The sequence below is a fragment of the Eulemur rufifrons genome, chromosome 6, assembly GCF_041146395.1.
Source record: "Eulemur rufifrons isolate Redbay chromosome 6, OSU_ERuf_1, whole genome shotgun sequence".
Taxonomy (NCBI): Eukaryota; Metazoa; Chordata; class Mammalia; order Primates; family Lemuridae; genus Eulemur; species Eulemur rufifrons.
In genome coordinates, this window is record NC_090988.1 from 90090945 (window position 1) to 90108407 (window position 17463).

Sequence of the window (17463 nt, forward strand, 5' to 3'; positions counted from 1 at the left end):
CCAAAATGCAATTCTATAGAGACAGAAAGTAGATTAGTGGTTGCCTAGGGCCGGGGGGTTGGGAAGAAATGATGAGTGATTGCTAATGGGTGTGGGGTTTCTTTTTAGGGCAATGAAAATGTTCTAAAATTAACTGTGGTGATGGTTGCACAACTCAATGAATGTACTAAAAATCATTGAATGGCACACTTTAAATGGGTGAATTGTAGGGCATGTGAATTATATCTCAATAAAGCTGTTCTTATAAAGTTTTTTGTTTGTTTTGGTTTTTTTTTTTTTTTTTTGAGACAGGGTCTCAGGCTGGAGTGCAGTGGCACAATCATAGCTCACCCAGCCTGGAACTCCTGGGCTCAAGGATCCTCCCATCTCAGCCTCCCAAGTAGCTGGGACTACAGGTGTGCCCCATCACTCCCTGGCCTATAAAGTTGTTTTTTAATGGTATACATGGAAAAGAAAATGGAGGAAAAAAATAAATGTATTTGAGGTGGTAGTATTATGAGTGATAGGTAAATTCTAACTTTTCTGGGGAGCATGCTTTAAAAATTTTTTAAAAGATGGCAGAAAAAAATAAATAAAAATAAAAATTTTTTAAAAGAAATAAGAAAAATAAATAAATTGGTCCTACTTTTCTGTATTTTCCAGTTGTTATGAGTTCGTATTACTTTTATTTTTTTATTTTTATTTATTTTTTTTTTATTATTATTTTTTTTTTTTTGTTGAGACAGAGTCTCACTTTGTTGCCCAGGCTAGAGTGAGTGCCGTGGCGTCAGCTTAGCTCACAGCAACCTCAGACTCCTCGGCTTAAGCGATCCTACTGCCTCAGCCTCCCGAGTAGCTGGGACTACAGGCATGTGCCACTATGCCCGGCTAATTTTTTCTATATAGATTTTTAGTTGTCCATATAATGTCTTTCTATTTTTAGTAGAGACGGGGTCTCGCTCAGGCTGGTCTCGAACTCCTGACCTTGAGCAATCCACCCGCCTCGGCCTCCCAGAGTGCTAGGATTACAGGCGTGAGCCACCGCGCCCGGCCCGTATTACTTTTAAAACGAGAAAATAAACCTTCTCTAAAAGCACCGGATGCCCGTTTCAGCCAACTAGTGAAATGTAAATAACCATTCCTTACCTCTTTGTAGGTTGTAGGTTTTATATTTGAGCTTTTCATAACATTTTTCTTAATGATATATTAATATAATATATATCTTCCTATTTTTCATATTATGTATATACTGCTGTTTGGTCAGGAGGACTGAGCTATGCATTGAGACTGGGAAGGGGCGTGGGAGGGCGACATCAACCCAGGTGCCCTGTTAGCCCAGATAGGTCCTCTGACACCAGGCAGCTCCTCTGCCGGAAAGCTCAAAGCCACTTCCATTCTCCCCTTCACTGCCACAGAGTCTCATCCTAGTCTTGTCTCCCCTTTGTCGGGGGTGGGGTGGGGGGGTGTCACATCCTCACCTAGGGTCACTGCCCCCCCTCCTTCTGGCTGGGAGTTGGGGAGACTGTCCCCTGCTCCCTCGGCGGAGTCATAGTTCCACTTGCGAGTGTCATGCCCCCCTTCCCTCGGGGGAGGGGTGTCACTAGCCACAGGCAGGGCTCACAGTTTCACACGCGGCAGGTTCACAGGCTTCCGGCCCAGGACGCACTCTCCCTCGGCCTGGGTCCCAGTTTCCCGCCCAGGAGTCCCAGGGCCCTCCCCTGAGGTCGGCGGCCCCGCCTCCGGAGCCTCGGTGGCCGGGCCGGGAGTCTCTGCGCCCGCGCAGACCACGTCGCCTTCGCGGGAGGCCTCGGGCAGCTCGCAGCCCTTGCCCTCGTCGCCCTGCCAGCTCTTCTCGCGGCTGCCGACCGCGAGCCCGGGGGCGGACGCGTCGCCGCTGCGCCAGGCCTGGGGTAGGGGGACGGGATGGCGGCCGCCGAGTGGCTGCAGGCCGGCCTGGTCCGGGTGCTCTTCTACCCGACGCTGCTCTACACGTTACTCCGCGGGAAGATGCCGGGCCGGGCGCACCGCGCCTGGTACCACCGCATCGACTCCACAGTGCTGCTGGGCGCGCTGCCGTTGCGGAACATGACGCGCCAGGTGAGCCAGGTCGGGAGGCCGCGCCCAGAGCCGGAGCCGGCGAGCCAGGCCGGGGCCTCCACGCCCGCCCCGCCGGCGTGCTGGGGTCTCCGCCGTCCTTGCTGAGTCCCCCCTTTGCCTCGGCAGCTGGTACAGGACGAGAACGTGCGCGGGGTGATCACCATGAACGAGGAGTATGAGACGAGGTTCCTATGCAACTCCTCACAGGTGAGGTGCCCGGGCCGCGGTGGAGGGTGGGACCCGCAGGCAGGAGCTAGGGCAGGGGCGTCCTCCAGCCTCGGCCTCACCCTGGGCCTGGGACAGCTAGAGAAGTTGGGGGAGAAGGGGACCTGCAGGTGACCATTCCCCAGAGACAGGTGTCCCAGGCTTCTTTGCCTCCTCAGGAGGGCCTAGGCTTCTAAGCTTAAATGGCTGCAGCTGGACGTAGGATAGAAACTAATTGTGAAAGATATTTAAAAGTACAAAATTGACAGTCTCATTACTCCTTTCTGCACAAATGTATGGTTAAATTCAGTAACTAAAATAAAAAGGCAACTTTGCTGGACCTTACTGATTTTATTCATTCATTCATTCAACACTGAACACTATGGGTAAGGCATTCAAGATGAAGGCCCTGCCAATTATAATAAGCATCCCCTCTCCCTCTACCCAGCCCCCCAACGTTATCATAAAAGTATCCACTGAAAAATTGTAAAGGGTTCATTTGGCTCTGATTTGGGGGGATTTTTATTCATATGTTAGAGATCATGGTGGAACTCCAAAGTACTTGCATAACAAAGTTCAGGCTTAAAACAATTTTCATTAAATGTGAATGCTTGTGGAACCTTACACAATGGTTATTATTAATAGAAGATATTGCCCTATCTTTATAGTGTTTGACATCTATTAGTACTAAGCAATTATCTTTCTCATTTATTGTACCGATATAGCCTGATGAGTATGTTATTATTTTAACCGATAGATTTTTGACAAGAGATGGGGGTCTCACTATGTTGCACCTAAAACTCCTGGGCTCAAAGGATCCTCCCACCTCAGCCCCTCCCCCCATTAGCTGGGATTACAGGTGTATACCACCACGCCCTGCCCCACTTTAATCCTAAGATTTTTTTTTTTAAGCCTTAAAAATATTTGTGAGTCACATTTAAAATATATTTATTAGCCATGGCATACAGTTTTAAAGAACAGTTAACAGTTGCTTGGATTTCCCAAAATACTTTGCCACAAGGCAAAGGTGTTATTAGCCAAAATAGGAAATGTTCGCTAGTGTGGTCAGTCCTGTGGAGCAATGGGAGTCCAAAACTACTGGGCAACTATAGAAAATGCTTGGTCTGTAGGCGTGAGGCACTGACATTTGTAAGATGCAGCCATATCATCCTATTAGCCTAAAGAAATCTCAAGGCAGTGGTTCTCACATTTTAATATGCCTAAGAAGTATCTGGCAATCTTGCTAAAATAGCAGATTCCTACATACAATCCCCACTTTAGGGTGGGGCCCAGGAATCTGAGTATTTAGGTTTTTCTGGTGCAGTTTATGCATAAACTACATGCTGTAAAACTCTTTCCTTTTTGTTAATTTCATGAGCAGTATTAACTATTGACCTTCATTCAGAATCATAAAATCTCTAGTACTTATTAAGAGGTCAATAACAAGAGTAGCTGGAGTGTATCTGAAGTCTTAAAGCAAAAATAAAGTTTTCCAGTTTGCCAGAGGCCTTCTTTCTCCTATTACTTTTCCTTTTTAAGAGATAACATTGCACTAATAAAGGTAGATGCATTAAAAATAACCCTATTTTCTTTTCAAATTTAAAAAATATTATTTTTGTAGACAGGGTCTCACTGTGTTGCCCAGGCTGGTGTCAAACTCCTGGCCTTAATGGATCCTCCCGCATCAGTCTCCCATAGTGCCAGGATTACAGGATAACCCTATTTTCTACCATGCACTCCCTTAAAAAAAAGTGGTAAAAAAAGAGGAGACTTCTCAGCCAGGCTCCATGGCTCACAGTCTGTAATCTTAGCACTTTGGGAGGCTGAGGCAGGAGGATCACTTGAGGTCAAGAGTTCAAGACCAGCCTGAGCAAGGACGAGACCCCTGTCTCAAAAAAAAAAAAAAAAAACAGAAAAATTAGCCAGGTGTGGTGGCACACACCTGTAGTCCCAGCTGCTTGGGAGGCTGAGGCAGAAGGATCCCTTGAGCCCAGGAATTAGAGGTTGCAGTGAGCTATGGTGACACACTGTACTCTAGCCTGGGTGACAGAGAGAGATCCTGTCTCAAAGAAACAAACAAGCAAACAAAACCTGAGAGAGACTTCTGGACAGAGAAATAGAAAGCCCTGGCAAACTATAATACCCCAACCCTGCAAATGGATCACTGCACAGGTGCCAAGGTTATGTAAAAACATAGTTATGCAACTTTTGCAGCTGAAAATTATTCAGCTAATATTTTGCAGCTAAAGATTCTAGTACCCAAAGTATACCTTAAAAACATTTTAAATCATAGACATAATTCTAACTCAGCAGCAGCACAGCTGTTGTTTCAAAGACCAACCACGTAGGCCAGCCATTTTAAAGGCATTTCTGTAAGAAGTTTCTTTTTTAGAAAACAGAAAACAATATATTCACATTGTAGTAAATTGTGAAACTTCCTTGTTGTTTTGCTCCCTCTTGGGAGCCTCTAGTCATCCCACCCCCATCAGGTTTTTTCCATTCTTTTTTTTATGCTGGTGGACCTGTTTCCAGGAGTGGAAGAGAGTAGGAGTCGAGCAGCTGCGGCTCAGCACAGTAGACATGATTGGGATCCCCACCTTGGCCAACCTCCAGAAAGGAGTCCAGTTTGCTCTCCAGTACCAGTCTCTGGGCCAGTGTGTCTACGTGCATTGTAAGGCTGGGCGCTCCAGGAGTGCCACTATGGTGGCAGCATATCTGATTCAGGTAGGAAAGGCCTTTCTGGATTGACCCCATTTATAGCAGATTTCCAAAATTTCAATAGCATGGCCTACTGGTGGGCCTTATTGGAAGGAGCCATGTACCCAATTTCAGGCTGCTAGGAGGTGGTGTGGTATTAAGGAAAGCACATGAGCTTTGTGGATAGGCTCATCTCTGAGACAGGCAAAAGTGGCTTCTCCTCTCTGATGCCGTTTCCTCAAATGCATTAGGAAGCTTAATTGAGAAAGTACATCAAGCACTGGCCTACAGCAGGCACTCAAAAAAATGGAGTTGCAAAGGGTGTCGGACCCCAGCAAAAGGCTAGAAGCACTTGTTATAAATAGCATGTCAGGAAATCTAGCACTGTAGATAATAATGCTGATCACTTTCAGCTCTACAGTATTCAGGTTTCTTCAAGTATTTCAGAGTATAAGTTCTGGAAATTAGTTTCTAGAAACAGAAGACGTAAACTGAATTTTGCCTATCAATTTGTTTTGATTGGCAGGTGGGATGCTTTAAAAAATTTTTAGAAGCAAATACTCTGTAGTCCTTCATCATTCCCTGTTGTCTTCCACTCTCCTAGCTTGACTCATTTTAGTAACCTGCCTGACCCCTGAATTTTCTGAGTCATGTGAATAGTTAAGCCTGGCCTTACTGTGGACTGGTGAGTGTCTGAACAATACTAAAGCTTTGGTCATAAGGACTCTTTGCTGGAAATGAGGTCTCAGGAGGGCATTTTTGTGCCAAGAGTTGAACCAGCCAGCTAGAAACCTGTATTTTCTTGGTTCTGTTGAGGTTTTTTTTTTTTTTTTTTTGGGAGCCAGCGAGCGAGCTTTGGTCTGTTTCCTTGGGTAGAGTGCAAGCTCCAACTCCTGGGCACAAGTGATCTTCTTGCCTCAGCCTCCAGAGTAGCTGGGACTACAGGCACGTGCCACCACGCCCAGCTAATTTTTCTATTTTTTGTAGAGACAGGGTGTTCAGGGTCTTGCTTTTGCGCAGGCTGGTCTTGGACTCCTGACTTCAAGCAATCCTACTGCCTTGGCCTTCCAGAGTGGTAGGATTACAAGTGTGAGCCACCCCACCCAGCCAGTTCTGTTGAATTCTAAACCAATGAATATCCTTAGGACACAGATAACCTTCCTAGTTAAATTAAAAAGTACTCTTGTTTTTCCAGCCATGGTGATGAGTTACATAAAAACATCTACCATATACTCTTTCCTAGAAATTCTTCTAAACAAAAGCCCACCTCAGGACGCTGAGTAGGCCTAGGGCCTAAGCAGTCTTGAACTTAGGATGTCAGCTTCACATGTGCAACCTTTTCCCCCAGGGTTTGGCAGAGCAAAAATTGGGCAGAAAGACTGACTTGTCCTCCTGGCCTGATGCATAGTATTGTGGAGTCCCACTTTAACTGTGGTGGTTAAAGTGCTCTCCCATTTAAATTTTTTTTTTTTTTTTTTTGAGACAGAGTGTCGCTTTGTTGCCCTGGCTAGAGTGAGTGCCATGGCATCAGCCTAGCTCACAGCAACTTCAAACTCCTGGGCTTAAGCGATCCTACTGCCTCAGTCTCCTGAGTAGCTGGGACTACAGGCATGCGCCACCATGCCCGGCTAATTTTTTTCCTATATATATTTTAGTTGGCCAGATAATTTCTTTCTATTTTTAGTAGAGACGGGGTCTCGCTCTTGCTCAGGCTGGTCTCGAACTCCTGACCTTGAGCGATCCACCCGCCTCGGCCTCCCAGAGTGCTAGGATTACAGGTGTGAGCCACCGCGCCCGGCCTGCTCTCCCATTTATAACACAGTTTTTAATGCCTCCCAAAATAGAGTTTTTAAAGAAATGAAATTCTCAGAGTCCTTTAGCACCTGCCCACAGGTCAAGGGCACCTTAACACCTGCTCCTTTCTTTGCTGATTTCCCAACCCTGTACTTCAGGTGCACAACTGGAGTCCAGAAGAGGCTGTAAGAGCTATCACCGAGATCCGGTCACACATCCACATCAGACCTGGTCAGTTGGATGTTTTAAAAGAGTTCCACAAGATTACTGTAGAGGCAGCCAAGGATGAGACAAGTGACACATTAAAGACATGAATTACGTGGACTAGAAAGAACTCAATGTGACGTGAGTCTCTTGGTCAGGAAAGAAGAAGGAAGACATCCCTGCTTGATACAGAATAAAAAGTTTAACGGGACCTAAGGGCCTTAGGTCCAAGCTTGACACATCAGAAACGTTCTAATAGGTAATTTTGCTTCCTCTGCCTTGTTTCATTTTTCTGAAATAACACTGTTGTATAGCTAGAGAGGAAGAGATTTAGCGTGACTGGTATTTACAGGGTAGAGGATAGGGATGGGGATATCTTATTTTCTCAAATAGAGCCAAGGAATTATTAATTTTAACAAAAATGTATTGTGTACCTAATATTGTACCTGATGATATACAGCACCGTAACTCAAAGACATGTAACACTAGAAAAAAGAGAGAAGGAATACTCAGGTCTGGCTCTTTGCCACTGTCAGAAATCCCAATTTCAGCTGGGTGTGATGGCTCACACCTATAATCCCAGCACTTTGGGAGGCCAAGGTGGGAGGATTGCTTAAGGCCAGCCTGAGCAACAAAGCAAGACCCTGTCTCCATTTTTAAAAATTTAAAAACTTAGCCAGGCATGGTGGCCTGTGCCTGTAGTCCCAGCTATGCAGGAGGATCACTTGAGCTCAGGAGTTTGAGGCTGCAGTGAGCTATGATCAGGCCACTGTACTCCAGCGTGGGTGACAGACCCTGTCTCTTAAAAAAAAAAAAATTCCAATTTCACTGGCCCTGTGGGGCTCCCTTCACACTTTTAAAACTGTGATCCTATACATAGAAATGGAAGCATGGGTTGCAGTTAGGACTGCTGCTGACTCAGAAATGTGTGGGCACATGATCAGTTCCCCTTAGGGAGTCACTCCTTCAGAATTCAACACAGACACACACATCCCTTCAAAAACTTTTATTTGTATGAACAGTTCCTCGCTCTTGACTTAACTTAGAGCCTTTAAGAGAAGAGACCTTGTATTTTTGAGTTTGAAAAAAGTTTCTATTTTTTTTCACCTTTTTTTTTTTATAGCCTAGCACTGAATAGTTTCTGCTATTAATCAGAAATAATCCTTTCTACTTTCTGGCTTACCTCTTGAAATAAGCCAAAAATAAAACCAAAATTATATTTCCTGACAGACAAGAAAGCAATAGAAGGAATGTCCTGAATTCTAGAGTTGATTCTTGCTGGTGAAGCACACCTTCATCTTAATTCACTGTCACAAGGAAAACTCTAACACCTAATTCTCTGTGGAAAAATTATCAACTAGCCACTTCACAGGCTATAGAAAAAAAAGTATGACTGGGCTTCTTTTCTTCTGCCCTGGGATCAGGGGTGCTTCTGTTCAACATTGATCAGGTAAAGAGGGGAGGCTGTGCCTGAGGTCCGAGAAGAGCCTTACTCTGAGCAATCTGTAGTGTGGCACAGGATTACCAAGGACTGGCAGAGAACAGGCTGGCCGACTCTCAGTTCAAGTGGCCAGCTAAGCAGCGGCAGTCTAAAAAGCCTCAAACAAAACACTTCTATGGGTTTGGGGAAGGACAATCGCTGCCTTTTTAATCTGTGCCCAAAGAATGACACATTACTCTGAATTGGGGCCCAAGGGACTTCAAGATTGGGTAGGGAGGTGCTGGAAAGGGAGAGGGCAAAGGAGTCAGCTGCATTCCCCCCGCAGCCTTAGGCCAACACAAACTGCAAATTGGTAAGCAACACCTTAATGCCTCTCGTGACAGTTATAGCTGAAGTGGCAGGGTCAAGCTTGTAGGTGTTGGCATCCCCCTTTTTATATCGGTCCCGGAAGACATAGATGCTTCCGTTACAGCTGGCAATCTTCCAGAGGGATGGGGCAGAGCTCCAGGCCTCAGGAAGGCAAAGCCGGGTAAAGCTGTCTAGCAGGGGATTGTAGCACACCAGGGAGTCCCCTTCAGCCACGATGAACACCAAATCCTTATGCACAGCTGCGTGCATGCGGCCTGCAAAGGGCAGCACATAGGGCTTCACATGGCATTTGTCTGTCTCCGTATCAAAGCACTGGATGAGTCGGGAAGGTTTGGTAAAGAAGTCCAGATCATTCTCCTCCCCCCCTAGTAAGTAGATGATCCCATTGAGGTTGGCACCAGCAGCCCCTGACACAGCCACCTCTAGCTGGGTTGTCTCTGTCCACACGTTATCACCTACCCGATAATAGATGACTGCATTGGAGAGGGTATCCTGCAGTGTCTTGCCACCCAATGAATATATGGCATCTTTCCCGGGCACAGACACCAGGGTGTGCTGGAGCCGGTCCCGAGGCAAAGGTGCACACCACTCCCAGTCAACGGTGGCATTGTTGCACTTCCACATGCGTCGCGGTATGGAGCCTCCCACCACATACAAGTCTCCACCATGCTTGCAGGCTGCAGTGATCTGGTGGCACAAGCTGTTTTGGCCACTTACACTGATGGAGTCATCTTCTGCACAGTGCAAGGACACAGCCAACGAGTGGGTACGAGATGACTCTTTCCCAATCAGGTAAATGTGCACATTCTCCCCAATTTCCTATTGGCAAAATTAAAATTATAAATTACAGCTATCAGTCCTAGGCTAAGGATCAGCTAAGACACATATACTTAAAGTCCGGGCCCTCACACTTGTATCTTGCTCTAATACAATCCCCTCTAGTTACCGTATGTCATCCTGAGTCTCCTGTAATCACTTTCTTTGAGACATTTTATATTGAGTCAGTATGTTACACCCATCCTTGCAGCTTTTAAAAAACTATCATAAGCTGGTGCTTCAGACAAAGGGTGCTCAGGACTGTTAACTCCGTGATGAAAGTAGTTCTCTCAGTGAAGTTTGAAGCTCACAGATTGGTGGTTTTGGGGGTCACAAACACATCCTTCTCCCCAGCTCATATCAACTTCAAGCCAGAGATGAGTTACTCAACAGCCATCAAAAAGAGGCCAGGCCAACTGATGGCTGGAATGTATGGAGAGTGTGATGTCCCAGCTCTTAAGAAATCTGCCTTACCTTCAAGCTAGTCCTGAGTGACTCTGCAAAAGCCTCTCTTTCCTCTTTGTTAAAATTGATCCAGGCTTCTATAGCCTCTGTTGGGTTCTGGGAACATGGAACTCCATCTGTGAGAGCCAGAGAAAAGGCATGGTCAATGACAATCTGATAATCCAAAAGGGAAATTTAGGGTAGGGGGCTTTACAGACATGAACCATTTTATTAGACTACCACTGTGTGTGTATACATACATACATGAAATTAACCTAACAATGCCTTGCTTTTTAAAATCAAAATGGATGGCTTGATATGTTCCCATCTGCCATGGAAACAACGTACCAGACTATAGAGCTCATACCTAAATTATGGTTATACCTAACTTGCAGGGTCAGGTTTGTTAGCTATCTTGACTCATCATCAATTTAAACAGGCAATTAAACTCACGAGAACACCTAGGCACAGGAGAGATTAGAGTATAATACAAATAGCTCCTCACTACCTTTTGTGGGTGAGTGTTGGCTTCTTCCTCTGTAAGGGACTGTCTCTGACAACAATTACACTGAATCTCAACTCAATCTCTCTCAGGTGTCTCAGTAGTAACGTAGGAATAATAATGTAAACTAACACTAGGAAGCTTGAAGTTTCCTTTCTCCTGAACTAGAACATACACTGAACAAGAAGCTGGATATGATATGCCTTCTTCTGAAACTTACCCGAGATGATATCAGTGAGCAGATGATGGGGCAAGTGGAGAAATTCCTCTGTGCTCTGCAGCTGGGCCAGGTGGGTCTTGGCACAGTGCTTGGCAGCAGTGTAGAGCTCAGGATCACTGTGCCGATCTGCCAGCCACATCACCTGAAGACAATTTCCCACTTGCACCGTGCGGGCCAAAAACCGAGAACATTCCTCAAAGAGAGATGTCAGCTGATACATGTCTGACACCTCATAAATTTCCTGCAACTCATCAGCTCGAAGTTTCACAGTCCCATGGTAGATATAATCAACCAGGAGCTGGAAAACAGACTCACTGACATCCTGTAGCACAATCACCCGGTTGTGGGCCTCCTTCAGGTTGGAAGTGAACATGGACCGGAAGAAGCAGCTCTGAGCTGAGAGAACCAGCCGATGGAGCTGAAATTCCCTGCCTTCCACTGAAATGGTGACATCAGCAAAGAGCTCCTCCTCCAGACACAGTTTCATGATGCCTTGAGCCACGCGGCCTGAATGGGACCGATCTTTGAAAGTGTAGTTCACAAAGTAGTTCTCATCCATGGATGCTCCAGGCTCCTCGGGTGATTCCATGGTAGCCATCTTCTCTGTCTGCCAGCTGTCTGCAAAGCAACACCACCCTGGGTAACTTGGGGAATTCACAGCCATAGCCTATGGATCCAACTGTCCAACTCAGGGAAGTTAAAGGAAAAAGTGAGAGCAAAGTGGGTCCAGATTAGCCTTAGTGCTGGTCCTGCCAATGATGTCCCTGACACTCTACTTCAACCAAATATGGGTTCAATCTCCTGCAGTGGCGCCCCTCCCCCAGTGAAATCAATAAAAGTTCCAATTCCTTTCCATAATGTAAAATACTTGGATTTAGATCAACATACGAAAGCAAAGGAGTGGAGGAAGCCTATCATTTTAAAAACCTTACTGACCAAATAACTCGGGCATAAAACTAGTCAATCTCAGGGGCAGCAGAACCAGACAAAAAAGACCCCCACGTCCTCTCTTCCCCCGAGCAGGGAGTCCAAACTCTCCAATATGAAGCTGGGCCTGGGATATGTCAGTCCCACATTTGGTCTCTTCAGAGCTTGTTTCCCCTACTTCCCCTCTCACCCTAATGACTCCCCAAGGCTGTCCCAGAACTGGAGACAGAACTCAGCCGTTCCTAGCCTGGGGCATGAGGGGGCCCATCTCCCAGTGTAGTGTCCTCGCTCCACCTGGAGTCGCCTGGGAAATGGTTGCCAGGGAAACTGTTCTTCCCGCTCAGACCCGCCCGCCTCCGTCAAAGGCTTGGCTCAGGAAGCGGGGGAGGGGTGTGGAACGTAGGAGCCAGAACGCCCGCCCCTGCCCCTCTTCTCACCCGTCCGGTTCTTCAGCGTCCTCGCCTTCTCTCCAGCCTCTGCCACACCGAGCTAGGGCTACCTTCACCTCACGGTCTCCCCACCTGTCGGTTTCGCTTTCTCACCTGCGTTCCCTCCTTTCATCCCGGTGCCCGGATCCCGGAACCTCCGCTTCCGGCCCCGCGTCCGCCCGGAAGAAGTACCGTTGCACACTTCCGCTTCCGGTCCGTGCCCTTGGTGCTCCGTGTCCTGTGAGTTGTCCCTCGGCTGCCTGGTCTGCATCCGGGGAACATGGCGGCGACGGCGGCCAGGGTCTGGTGGCGCAGGCTTGCGGGGGCCGCGGCGCTGGCCAGGGGTGAGCAGGCGGCAGCTGGTTGAGGCTGGGGTCAGGAGCAAAGGCGCGCCCAGCGCAGAGAACTTCTCGGCCCTCACCGCTAGCGTCTGTGCCTTTTATCTCCCTGTGCAGGAGCTGGGCGACCCTCGGTGCTGTTGTTGCCAGTGAGGAGGGAGAGCGCCGCGGCCGACACGCGCCGTGAGTATGTTGGGGAAGCGCTTTTCTCCGGACTACCTGCGGGCGGGGTTCTTCCTTCTCTTCATTGGATGTTTGTTGCCCTAGGATGCCCTTTCCTGCGTCCTCCTTGCAAATCTGTGGTTGTCCTTGTAGATCTGACTCATGTGGTCTTCACTCCGCAGGCCGAATTGAGCCCCCCCGTGCCATTCATTAGTCCTCTCTGTTATGGCCCTGATTGTCCCTTATACGTTTCCATGATCTTTTTCTCTGATTAAACTGCCAGCTCTTTGAGAGCAGAAAACATAACTTTTAGGATTCAGAGCCCAGTGGTAATAGTAGCTCACGTTAATTGAGTGCTTACTGCGTGCTACGCACCTCGATAAACGTTTTAGTGAATGATCTTATTTGGTCCTCACAACAACCTTACGAGAGAGATAGCATTTTACTCTCTATACTGTAGTTCAGGAAACAGTACAGAGCATTAAATTACTTAGGATCATATTCCTAGTGAATTGACAGAGCAGGCCTGCCAGCTACCAAAAGCAGAGAACACTTAACCGTTACTCTGCAGCCTGTGACTTGTGAGTGCTCTGTGATTTAGGGTTGCACGAATGAGCTTTGGAGATGTTATGTTACAGTCAACATAAGCAGACTGGGAGTTAGAAGACCTGGCATATCCCACTTTCTGGGCCTCAGTTTTCTCATTGATATAAAAATAAATAAATAAAAAGTCTTACCAAAACATTTTGTGAGGGCTCTTCAGCCCTGAAGTTCTTAGCTTGAGAACCTGGTATAAGCTAAGTGCTAAGGACCTACAGAGAAGCAACAGTTCTGGTTCCCATCCTCAAAGAGCTCCCAGTGTGATAGAAGAGCTAAGACAGAGCTCCAGCAGAAATGCAGGCAGTGTGTGGGAAGAACTGTGGAATAACTATGAGAAGAGGCAAACACCCCAGCTGCAGTAAAAAGAGTCTTTGTGGACTGTCTAGTGAGGTGACATTTTTCCCAAGTTTTCATCACTTCCTAGTCTCTGGAAGAGGAACTCTGCATCTGTACCTTTCTCAAGGTTATACAGGGAGCTCTGCTGGCGGATGACGTCCCTTACAAGCCCAAGAGACTGGATGCAGGGCTGGCTACTGCCTTCTCCATTCCTTTTTCAAATATGCCTTTTCCTTCCAGCCACTGTCAGACCACAGAATGATGTGGCCCACAAACAACTCTCAGCTTTTGGAGAATATGTGGCTGAAATCCTGCCCAAGTATGTCCAACAAGTTCAGGTAATGTTTATTACTGTTGTTTGGGTCTGAGTCGAGAAAGAACCATGTTCTCAGGGAATGTGGGAGCGGGCAGCCTGATTTTAAAGAAACCACGGACTCCTCTACCCCAAACTTGAGCTTCTTTCTCTGCATTAAACCAGGTGACCCCAGCTGAAGTTAGCTGCCCCCTCAGTAGCTCTTTGTTCCCTCTCCCTTCCCTTCCATGTCTGCAGGTGTCCTGCTTCAATGAGTTAGAGATCTGCATCCATCCTGACGGAGTCATCCCAGTGCTGACCTTCCTCAGGGATCACACCAATGCACAATTCAAATCCTTGGCTGACTTGACAGCAGTGGACATCCCAACTCGGCAGAACCGTTTTGAGGTCAGTCAGGAGATTTGAGAAGGTTTGGAGACTACAGGTATGAAAGGGGACAGGGTAGTTTCAGGGTGACAACTACCTGTGGGAACCATAACCTCAATTTCAGTTTGGGTCAACAAGTAGAACACAGCAGTTATACCAAGGTTTCAGAATCAAGCAGACCTCAAGTATGAATTCTGGCTCTGCCATAGAAGACTGTGTGACCTCAAACATTTTCTTTAATCTTTCTGAGCTTTAGTTTTCTTATTTGCAAAATAAGTATAAAGTCATCCCTGTCTTCTAGGGTGTTTGTAAGGATCAAATGAGAGAGTGTGGGTAAATTCCTAGCACACAATAAGTTCTCTCAAGACATTTAGCTATTAATATTTACGGACTGTCTACTATTTGCCAGACCCTGGGATTGAGAAAGAAATAATGAAGATAAATATTAAAAAAAATAAAAAAACAAAATAAAGAGAAAGAAATAACACCCAGTATCTGCCATCCAGGAGTCCCCCACACTCTAATGAGGAAGAGAAACACATAAACACATGAACAGCTTACTGTAGTAACATATAATACATATAATAGGGGGATGTTTTAAGAATGCAGGAGGGGCACTTGGCCCTGTCTGGGAGGCTTCTTTGAAGAGAGAAAACGTTTGTGCTGAATTTTAACAGATGAGCAGATCAGAAAGTAAGCCTAGTGAGGGCAGGGGCTGGGTGGACTAGGGAGATACCCCAGACAAAAGAAATAGCATGAGCAGAGATAGGCATTCTGACATGCTGAGCTACAGCTGTGGCCTGGGCCTTTGGAAGCAGTTGTAAGCATAGGAGTATCTTGAGATTTTGAGCTTCAGAACAGAAGGTGGGGTCATAGGGTGGAGGTCAGAGCCACCCTATATCCTCTGGTACTCGGATACTCCCAACCAGGGATTCCACTCCAGACCCCTCAGCCTGTGGCCATCTAGGTCTTCCAGCTCCCTTTGTTCTCCCTAGATTGTCTACAATCTACTGTCTCTGCGCTTCAACTCACGGATCCGTGTGAAGACCTACACAGATGAGCTGACGCCCATTGAATCCACTGTGTCTGTATTCAAGGCAGCCAACTGGTATGAGAGGGAGGTGAGTTACTGGACATAAGGGACCCTGCCTCTGAGTCATATTTGTGGATCTGGTTGACACTACGGGATGCAGTACAGCCCCTTACCCCTGTTGTTGGCCCAGATGGACTGGTTGCTTGAGAACCTCTCTTTTCTAGATCTGGGATATGTTTGGAGTCTTTTTTGCTAACCATCCTGACCTAAGAAGGATCCTCACAGATTATGGCTTCGAGGGACATCCTTTCCGGAAAGACTTTCCTCTATCTGGCTATGTTGAGGTAGGAGCCTGGGAACTAGGGCAGCATCCTCAGGGAGGGACTTGGAGGGAACCTGGGGGATCCTGGGCATGGCAGGAAATACGGTCTGTGAATTGTGGTGGTTTAAGAGCATGGCCTCTGGATTTGCATCCTAGCTTCCTTTTACTTAGTTTGACTGACTCAGTTTTCTCATCTGTAAAATGGGAATAATAATAATAGCATTTAACAGATGTGTGGCAGGCATTAAATGATGTATGTGTAAAGCCTGGTGTATTATAAGTGTTCAGCTGATGTTAGCCATTATTGTAATGATCAAGTCAGCCTTGAGGACACAGTCTGCCCCCGAGAACTGAAAGTGAGGATTATTTCATGCTGCCTTGGATCTTTGGGAAGACAGTCGACAAGGAGGACACTAAATAAATGTTCAGCCCTCAAGAATGGCCACTGAGGCAGGACTAATAACTACAAGGACTTTATGAAGAATTTCAGTGGTACTGCAAGTTATTAGCGGAAAGATAGTCTATCTTATACATACATATATGTGAATTTTGTAGCAGAGTGACTTTTTAGAAATATTGAGATTTGTGGCACTCTAGCCCTGCTTCTTCGGTCCCTAGACGCGCCCATTTCTCTCTCAAGCTACTTCTGGTAAGGGCTACTTCCCTCTCTCCTCCCTTTCACTCGCCCCTGCCATCTCCCTTACCTGGATTGCCTCTTCACACCAGCACCTGATTATCCTACTTTATTTATCTGCTCCCCCAATAACAAGAAGACCCAAGCTGGATGTACTGTGTTAGACCTTGACAGTGAAAATGCCAAGGCCATAGGGCCTGAAGTTGTGTGTCTGCGGTTTAGATTTACTCTTTACAGCCACTGACTGCTTCCTAATGCTTAGCATTACAAGAATGTGTGGATGGGTGAGCAGAGTCACTTCTGCTGGGAAAGGGTGAGCTCATGATGTGGTGGTGGTGGGCAGGGGAGTCTGACGGGTGCTGGCCTGGCAGGGCAGGGCACGAGAGGTAGAGGCCATTTTGGAATCCCACGCACTAGCTGGTCGGGATGTGACCTGACAGGTAACGCAGATGTGGATAGAGATTACTGACAGAGCCTGGGAAGAGGAAGGAATGGGAGTCAAAAACAGAGAGGGACAGCGGCTGGAGAAGTCTTGGCCTTGTGAAAGTGGGCCTCTTCCTGGCTGTAACAAGGCCTTCCTCAGTGCTCAAGCTTGCTTTTTGTTCCTGCAGTTACGCTATGACGACGAGGTGAAGCGGGTGGTGGCTGAGCCGGTAGAGTTGTCCCAAGAGTTCCGCAAGTTTGACCTGAATAGCCCCTGGGAGGCTTTCCCTGCCTATCGCCAGCCCCCTGAGAGTCTCAAACTTGAAGCTGGAGAACAGAAGCCTGAAGCCAAGAAGCCCGAATCCAAGTAGCTCCGTGGAAGGCATGTTGGTCCTAGAAAGCGCCTTATCTATGATTGAGTGTCTGTGTAAATAAATTCCCACTTAGACTCACCACTTCCTGTGTGTTTATAATCGGTATAAGTGACGCTTTGATTCAGGAGAGGGGAGATACAGGCAGGGGTGTGTTTCCCTGCTTCCTTAGAGAGATGCTATGATACCAGGGAGTCTATTTTAATGGGACTAAATAGTGCAGCTGTAGACATGGTGACCTACAGGCCTGGATGTATTTCTGAGAGGGATTCTAGAGCTGTAATTGAAAGTTCTTACAATCCACAAGGCTCAGGATGGGTGTGGCATAGCTGCTAATGAGAACTGGAGGGAGTCTCAACAACTGCTGAAGAAAGCCCCTTGCCACATCAGAGTGGTAGCAGCTGATGGATCCAGGGGCCTGGGTGGAACCAAGGAAACCCCAA

The 17463-nt window shown here is 47.0% G+C and overlaps 3 protein-coding genes across 7 annotated transcripts; 2 read left to right on the plus strand and 1 right to left on the minus strand.

Moving 5' to 3' along the window:
• Window positions 1-1747: 1747 nt before the first annotated feature.
• On the plus strand, window positions 1748-9368 carry PTPMT1 (protein tyrosine phosphatase mitochondrial 1). The gene is made up of 5 exons (XM_069471391.1): window positions 1748-2076; window positions 2203-2283; window positions 4813-5004; window positions 6930-7234; window positions 9328-9368. The coding sequence occupies exons 1-4, from the start codon at window positions 1903-1905 to the stop codon at window positions 7083-7085; spliced, it is 603 nt and encodes a 200-aa protein (XP_069327492.1). The 5' UTR covers window positions 1748-1902; the 3' UTR covers window positions 7086-7234; window positions 9328-9368.
• On the minus strand, window positions 8001-12393 carry KBTBD4 (kelch repeat and BTB domain containing 4). Of its 5 annotated transcripts, none has more exons than XM_069471386.1 (4): window positions 12237-12393; window positions 10768-11385; window positions 10076-10182; window positions 8001-9604 (listed from the first exon to the last, which is right to left on the minus strand). In XM_069471386.1, exons 1-4 carry the CDS (start codon window positions 12391-12393, stop codon window positions 8744-8746), a joined length of 1743 nt encoding a protein of 580 aa, XP_069327487.1. In that variant the 3' UTR covers window positions 8001-8743. The 5 variants fall into 5 exon arrangements, with proteins under 5 accessions (XP_069327487.1, XP_069327488.1, XP_069327486.1 ...); XM_069471387.1 differs by having other exon boundaries at window positions 10768-11403; XM_069471385.1 differs by having other exon boundaries at window positions 12216-12393.
• NDUFS3 (NADH:ubiquinone oxidoreductase core subunit S3) lies at window positions 12348-17076 on the plus strand. The gene is made up of 7 exons (XM_069471390.1): window positions 12348-12466; window positions 12578-12643; window positions 13799-13896; window positions 14109-14258; window positions 15233-15358; window positions 15495-15614; window positions 16838-17076. Exons 1-7 carry the CDS (start codon window positions 12403-12405, stop codon window positions 17018-17020), a joined length of 807 nt encoding a protein of 268 aa, XP_069327491.1. The 5' UTR covers window positions 12348-12402; the 3' UTR covers window positions 17021-17076.
• The last annotated feature ends 387 nt before the right edge of the window (window positions 17077-17463 follow it).